General features: G+C 45.7%; 1 protein-coding gene across 1 annotated transcript; it reads left to right on the top strand.

The window, feature by feature from the left end:
• Positions 1 to 2,711: 2,711 nt before the first annotated feature.
• On the top strand, positions 2,712 to 5,326 carry ccdc137 (coiled-coil domain containing 137). The gene is given in 7 exon segments (XM_079746319.1): positions 2,712 to 2,845; positions 3,096 to 3,232; positions 3,626 to 3,851; positions 4,276 to 4,322; positions 4,325 to 4,357; positions 4,713 to 4,789; positions 5,124 to 5,326. Coding segments are annotated over 7 exon segments (792 nt in total). The 5' UTR covers positions 2,712 to 2,774; the 3' UTR covers positions 5,325 to 5,326.
• The last annotated feature ends 2,689 nt before the right edge of the window (positions 5,327 to 8,015 follow it).

The following is an 8,015-nucleotide window of genomic DNA, read 5'->3' on the forward strand; positions in this document are numbered from 1 at the left end:
GAGGGGGAGGAGGAGGAGGTGGAGGAGGGGGATGGAGACGATTTGGAAGAGGTCAAAAGCTGATGATGGTGATGCTGCCCCTTGCAGACTGACTGCCTTTGGCCCAGAGCTGCTCCAATAAACCTGGTTTGAGTGACACCTCACTATCTCTGTTTGTTTGGACGGATGACATCATCGACCTGACCTCACACTGTGAGCACGGCTCAGCATGCAGCATGTGTGGGCTGCAAGGTATTGTTTTAATGTGTCATTAATTAAAGTCCCATTGTTGCTTCAGGTTTTATTTAAATGGTTTGTGATCACCTGCCATATTTTGGAAAAGGGAAAGCCAACTTGTTTTTTTTTGATGGTGCTTTCTTCAAATCTACCGTGTTTCCGAGAAGGCAAAAGATAAGATAAACAGAATCAGTTATTTTTATTACATCTTATTGTACAAGTACAACACAGTAGAATTCTAGGGTAGAAGTACCCTAGAATTCAGTAGAAGGCTGATTGTTCTCAGCAACAATACAAGATAAAGTAAATAAAAAGAATGTAAAAATAAAAATATGTAAAAATAAGTAGCATCAATAGATCACAATAATTAATATTAATAATAAAAAAATTTAAAAAAGTAAAGTGTTCAAGTGGTAAATAGTAAGGTGGTAAGAGAACATACACAGGCTTAACGTTGAGGTGCAAATAATGACTTCAAGAGTTCTGTATAAAAACGGACTCTCTGTGGAATTTTCCCTGTTAAACTTGCGCATTCCTCCAAGTTACCGATGCGTGAAGGCCAGCGGCCTCGGCCAGGCTCCCTGTAAAAGCTACAGCCAAGTCCGAAATAAATCGACGGTTTACCGCCGACTGAGAGCATTGTTTACACATGCAAACGATGTTTGCATGTGTAAACTCCTTCCTACCGATGTATTTGTGCATTGTGTGTGTGTGTGTGTGTGTGTGTGTGTGTGTGTGTGTGTGTGTGTGTGTGTGTGTGTGTGTGTGTGTATGTGTGTGAGTGTGTGTCTGTGTTTTAAACACATTTTACGAAAGCTTTAAATAACCCAAATGACTCAGCGCAACAGATTCATGTAACACAAATCCAATGTTAAATACACTCTAAATGTGAGCTATGGAATCATTATGCAGAACCAGATATTAAATATAGGCCTCTGTGCTGTCATATTTAATTTCCTATAGCCCTCACAGATGGCTGCTCACAGGCTGTGTTCCAGCACAGCTGTCAGGGTGTGTGTGCGTGTGTGTGTGTGTGTGTGTGTGTGTGTGTGTGTGTGTGTGGGGGGGGGGGGGGGGGGGGGTGTTGAATGGATGACTCTTATATACTCCCACAGTTTGAGGATATGAAGACGTACTTCATGAACGTCCTCTTAGCTTGTGCAGATCAACTCATCTCTTTTCCTTAGTTGTTGTATTTTATTACCTTTACGATTACAGCAAGAGAATTACATCGACACTTCGACACCAGCCAAACCTGGGCTATATTTATATATATATATAGGAGATCATCATACAAATCCAAAAATGTTTATGTTGTCTATATTGTCAACGTTTGCTGCTCTTTCTGAATGTCCCTGAATGTGACGGTAATAAAGTGTATTTTTATCTTATCTAATCGTATACTCTTTCTAATCACTCTGGTGACTGCAGAATTGTCCAGTCCTCAGTGCTCTCTAAGACTCAGCTCCTGCATTCGGTGCAAATCCGCCGCTGCCTGGACCATTTGACTAAGAGTTTACTGCAGTATCTCGCCTCCCTAATCTAATTCAGTATCTTCACATGGATGTGTGCAAACTCAAAACCTACAGGTACTTAGATACGCACCCACGCTCATACATATAAACAATAAACATGCATGCGCGCACGCAAACACACACACGAACACACAAACACACGCACACACACACACACACACACACACACACACACACACACACACACACACACACACACACACACACACACACACGCTTACACGTACACACTCCCCCAAACGCACATAGGCACACACTAAATAAATAATAGGAATTAAATATTGTAAATTGCATAAATGCAGGTGTGTAAATCTTAGATTTCCATTGTTGTTTGTACGTTTTCCATCGTGAATAATGTTTCGTCTTGGAGGAACCAAAAGTCAACTGATTTCAGCAGGTATCTGACACACGGCGGTAAATCTCATAATAGATGCTCAATGGTAAAAACGTGTTTGGCAGGTTTCCATTGGCTGGCTGTCAGAGTACGTGCGGAGCGCTGTTGACTCTGGCTTCGGTTTGAGTTGTGCAGGAGTAGATCGGATCACAATCCGACAGAACAACCACAATAGCTTTGTTCTACACCAAAGGAGGCGATTTAACTATCAACAACATGAGTAATGCAAGTCAATACAGAAATAGACTTGCATATTGTACTGATATGGCCTCTAACAGCCAGGCAGATATATAGTTATTGGGTTAGGCTATGAAGATTAAGAAACGTTATCTTTTATTCCACAAAGTATGAAACCTGTTGGTAAGTATGCCCATGATGCATACTGTGATGATATGTCCTTATCATATGAAGAGGCCTGTGTGAACTATCTGCACAATAACGCCCTCTAGCGGAAGCCGGCACAAACAACAAGCGCTCCTATCTGACCAATAGGGAGGTAGTGCGGATGTACCGTCAGCCAATGGAAACAAAGTGGTGGGCGGCGCTTAGGGTTCAGAGGTTACCTTTTGAGCTGCGCACACACTTCACCCACATGTGATTGTAAATACATCGGATTTAAAGTCATAACAATGGGAAAGAAGCGACGTGGAAAGGCTCACGATGGGGCGGATCCGCCCGGGAAGCCCCGACCTTCTAAGAGGTAACTTTAGAAAATGGAGCCGGATTCTGATCCTCTTTTCATCATAGTCAGGCTAACGGGGCTAACTTCCCATGCATAAGATGCGAAACGTACAGTGTGTTAGTGTTGCTTTGTCGAGTAACATGGACCCGTCCACCCTGCAGACAAACGCCCTGTAGACCAACGCCCTGTCTCCTCTCTGTCTCCATCTCTCGTCTCTGTCCGCCATGTCTCCTCTCTGTCCCCTCCATGTCCCCCCGTGTGGTCTCAGTGGTGAGGAGAAGCCAGTTGGGACCCCCGCTGGGGACCAGGACGAACACTTCAACCAGATCCCCTTCCGGCTCCGCGAGATCATCAAGAGCAAAGAGTTGATGAAGAAGGGGAAACCGAGAGCTAAGAAAATTAAAGGTAAGGGGTATTCAGAAGCATATGTCCTATGGTTATCTTAAATGGGGTCACTAATTATTATTCATTTCATGTGTTGCGTGTCACAGTCAGATAACTGCCCACAGTCACCGTCCACCCGGCTAAGCAGGTAGAGCGGGTTGACTGGTAATAGGAAGATTGCTAGTTCGATCCCGGCTCCTCCTAGCGTTGTGTTGCGGTGCCCTTGAGCAAGACACCTCACCCTAACTGTTCCTGCCGAGCTGGCTGTCGCCTTGCGTGTTTGACGTCGCCGTCGCTGTGTGAATGGCTGAATTTTAGGCGATGTTGTAAAGTGCTTTGAGTGGCCACTGGTTAGAAAAGCGCTATATAAATTTGTCTAAATGTCTATTTACCATTAAGCTCTTTTCCTTACAGCTGCCGTTCCCTTAGCCACGACAGAGGAATCTCTAACCGAAGAGATCCCTGTCCCGCACTTCAAGAGGAAGAAGGATGAGAGTAAGAAGGCGTACCTGGGCCGCATGAACAGAGAGACAGACCACGTCATGTTCCTCACCAAGAACCAGGTGGAGAGGAAACCGGAGCTGGTGGAGGAGACGACGGAGAAGCCCGCAGCCAAGGTCAAGTCTGAGAAGAAGATGGAGTGAGTAACGTCACGCGCTGCTGTCTGAGAAAACAAAAACAAAGCACAATAGTGACTCGTTGCGCTGCTGTCTGAGAAAACAAAAACAAAGCACAATAGTGACTCGTTGATCCAAACTTCATTGGCCGTCAAAGGTGTGTTTGTGTGTGTGTGTGTGTGTGTGCGTGTGTGTGTGTTGGATTGCATCATTACTGTAACACTGTTTAATATGTTCACACACTGTAGGGTTTCGGTTATGCTTTCACTTAGGATGTATCGTTCGTTTCGGGATGAATGCGACAATATATAATTAGACATAAGGTACCAAAAGTTTTATTTTCTGTTTATAGAAGTGAAGTTAAATGCTGCCTGGTGTGTGTGTGTGTGTGTGTGTGTGTGTGTGTATTCTCCCCATGTACTCAACCCCCCCCCTGTATTTTTCCAGGTACAACCAATCCCGATTGAACCGACTGCATCAGAAAAAGCTCAACCGACAGAGAAGGAGATGGAGAAGAACATGTTCATAGGTATTACTGGTGTTTGTGTTTTAACCAGACCATCGTGAGCGTGGCGTGTCTTCACTGAACCAGGAGGCAAGTGTCTCAGGAGGTAGAGCGGGTTGTCTGCTAACCGGGAGGTTGCTAGTTGCTAGTAATCCCCGGCTCCTCGAGTGTGGAGGTGTACCTGAGCGAGACGCCTCACCCTGACTGCTCCTGAAGAGATGGCTGTCGCCCTGCGGGGTTGAAGTGAATGTGTGCATGAATGTATGTAAGGCAATATTCTAAAGTGCTTTGAATGGACACTGGTTCGAAAAGCGCCCTATAAATAGTCTGTTTCCCATTTACTAAAGAGTCTCCCCTGTCGCCCCCATCTCTTCTCTAGACAAGGTGAAGTTCGGTGAGGTTGCGATGGAACCCCCCACTTTCACCGCCCAACCCCGAAAGGCTCCAGCGGCCAAGGTAAGCACATGGTTGTGATGTAGTGAACTGCTAGGGTTTAGGTGAGGTGTCTGAATTGTATTCTTGTCAATGGGCAGGCGTTCTGGTTCCTCTCTCTCTGTCTGTCTGGCTGTTTGTCCGTGTCTCTCTCTCTGTCTGTCTCTCTCTCTCTCTCTCTCGCTCTCTCTCTCAAACATTGCCTACAGCACCTATTTTATACCAGGCAGGTAGCTGTTTGTGCATCTCACTCACGTCTACCTACGGGTAGACAATGGTTTGATGTGTTGGCTGGGAGCCAACCCCATAACCCTTCCCCCTGCCCCCCCCGCCCCCCCCCCCCCCCCCCCCCCCCCAGAACGCGGTTTCCAAGGGTCTGCTGCTGAACTCGCTGCTGGGCCAGGCCGTGGTGTCCACCGCCTCGCCCTCCATGGCCCGGAAGAGGATCATGGAGGAGGAGCGCGTCCGCGTGGTGGAGGCGTACCGCCACCTCAAGAAGCAGAAGCAGCACAAGCAGGAGCTCAGGGACGCCTCGCTAAAGACCCTGAAGAACCTGTAGCACACAGGGAGAGAGAGGGGGAGGGAGGGAGGGAGGGAGAGGGAGAGAGAGGGAGGGGGGGGGAGAGGGAGAGGGAGGGAGGGAGAGAGAGAGAGGGAGAGAGAGAGAGAGAGGGGGGGGAGAGAGAGAGAGGGAGAGAGAGAGAGGGGGGGAGAGAGGGAGAGAGAAGGGGAGAGGGAGAGAGAGAGGGAGAGAGAGAGGGGGAGGGAGAGGGAGAGAGGGGGGGGAGAGACACACACACACACACACACTTGGAGCAGCCCCGTTCGACCTCCTCGGTTTCAAGTCAGCGCTCTGCTCGTGCCATGGCGTGGCGTGTTGGAGAACTGCGACGTAAACATTATTTCTCTATTCTACCGTGGAATGTGGACGTGGGACCTGGTCATTCGAACTGATGGGCTTACTGGAACGTACCCTCTGGGAACGTCCGATGGGGGCTCCTAGTTCCGTACCCAGCCGACAGCAGCCGTCTTGCCAATCTTCAGGCTGAACATGACTTGTACGAGGTCAAAGACCACCAGCTAAACTTATCATATTATATTATGTTGGTCCTTTTTATAACATTATCAGTACAAAACCGTGTGTGCTGTACTGACTAATCATCTGCAGTGTCAACGTGACAGCTGTCTTCGACTCTGAAGGTGTAGGGTTTGTGTCGTGGTTTCCCCACAAGGTGGCAGTAAACTCGACAGAGTAGAACTCCTATTACGCTGTTTGAGTGAGAGCTTTTTCATCGATTGAACTGGCTTTGTGTGACTTGTTGGGTGTTAAGTGACACACCTGTTGCTGTTCACACCGTTTGGTTTTAAATAATTGTTTCTAACCTGTTGATATGATAAACCTGCCTTTTTTTGTTAATATGAAATGGTTATTAAACGCTGCAACATAGCACAAATCGACTGACTTTATTGTGGAACCATCTTCCAAATCGTCTTATTAAATATGTTCTCTTGGACGGTTCTGTCACACCAAAATTGTACCGGGGGGCGAAAATTGTACCGCCTACGTTATTTGCGTTCGAAAATTCCAAACCTGCCTGGCAACGGACGATCGCGTCGAACGATGACGTAGGAAGGTTCACGAACAGTCGCGAACATTCGCGCTCATTCATTGAGCGCCACAAGACGAAATAACGTTAAACAGATAACACTTTTTTTTAATTATTTTTACAAATGACATTTATTAGCGTTGCTAACTTTATATTTGTATTGTATGTAATTGTTCAATCGCATTTAGCTAGTAAACTGAGTGTATTAACACAAGCTAGCTAGCTATACACTTTAAACACTCAGTTTACTAGCTAAATTCAATACAATACAAATATAAAGTAAAAAAGAGCACGAATGTTTTTTGAAGACTGCCTGGCAACGGACAATCGCGTTGAACTATGACATAATGTTTCGAACGCGAATTACTAGCTTTTCAAAGCACAAACACTTTGTTACAGTGGTTATCATGCAAATCTCTTAAATAACCCTCTGCCAACTTCCTTCTTATTGAATGAGGTCTTTGATTATTGGCTTTGGGAACCGAGAAAACACGGAAAATACATTACGTAGGGATTGAAGTATTTGCATAGGAATGGGTAACGTGTCATCTCCGACCTACATGTAGGTCGAACTACCTAGTACTCTGTATTGGCCAATACTATAGGAATTGGTTTCTGGAAGGAAGAAATGGCATGGGAACATCTAAGTTCAACATTTGAGATGTTGAACTGTTATTAAAGTTACTAACTTTAATAACAGTTCATGATACTCTATGAACATGTCATTAATGACAGGGGTCACAGCTTGACGTAGAATCTGCTTAGGTTAAAGGTCCCCATCGGGTGGTACGGGATGAACATCATCCAATGAGCCACTGTTGGGAGCACAAAATATAAAGTACTAGAAAAACAATAAAACTTCAAACATTTGTTGTCACTCCTTTAAATTGCGTTCACCTCAAAACTTACATCATCTCTTTGCATATCTGCCCCTAGAGTCATGAGCGGGAAGCAGGAGAATCATTAACGCTAACCTTTATTTAACCTTTGTGGTTTTGATTTTATGGATGTAAATGAATTTCCCTGAAATGAATTTACATCCAAGTGCACAGTGATGGTCCTCTGTCTACACGTCCATCGGTACAAAAAAGACATGATGAATGTTTACAGATGGCTGGCGATGGTTGTCTCCTAGAGCCCCGCGATCAACACAACCCATCTCGGAAGATGTAATGGGGCAAGGTGGTAGAGAGGGAGGGAGGGGAAGAGAGAGAGAGAGAGAGAGAGAGAGAGAGAGGGGGAAAGACAGAGAGAAAAAAAAAGAGATGCAGAGATAGGGAAAGAGCGAAAGAGAGAGGAGGATAGAGACAGAGACAGAGATACAAGGAGAAGGGAAGAGAGGGACGGGGGAAGAGAGAGAGAGAGAGAAAGAGATAGAGGAATAGGTGAAGAGATAGAGAGGGGAAGAGGGAGAAAGGGACAGAGAGGCGAACAGAGTTTGCTCTTGCTGCTAGGCAGCCGCCCTTAGCCCTGGGATTTGATTGTCCGCGTGTGCAAAGATAAACCACATGTAAATAATTATTTTACCATCTTATTTTTATGAACCAACACACATTTTGCAGCTGGAACCACACTGTCTGTGAAGAACACGGATGTTCCTTATTACAGCACCGGTTTTGTTTTTTACAGTTTGATCATGTTTT

This window comes from Pollachius pollachius, assembly GCF_949987615.1.
Source record: "Pollachius pollachius genome assembly, chromosome: 11".
NCBI classification, from domain to species: Eukaryota; Metazoa; Chordata; class Actinopteri; order Gadiformes; family Gadidae; genus Pollachius; species Pollachius pollachius.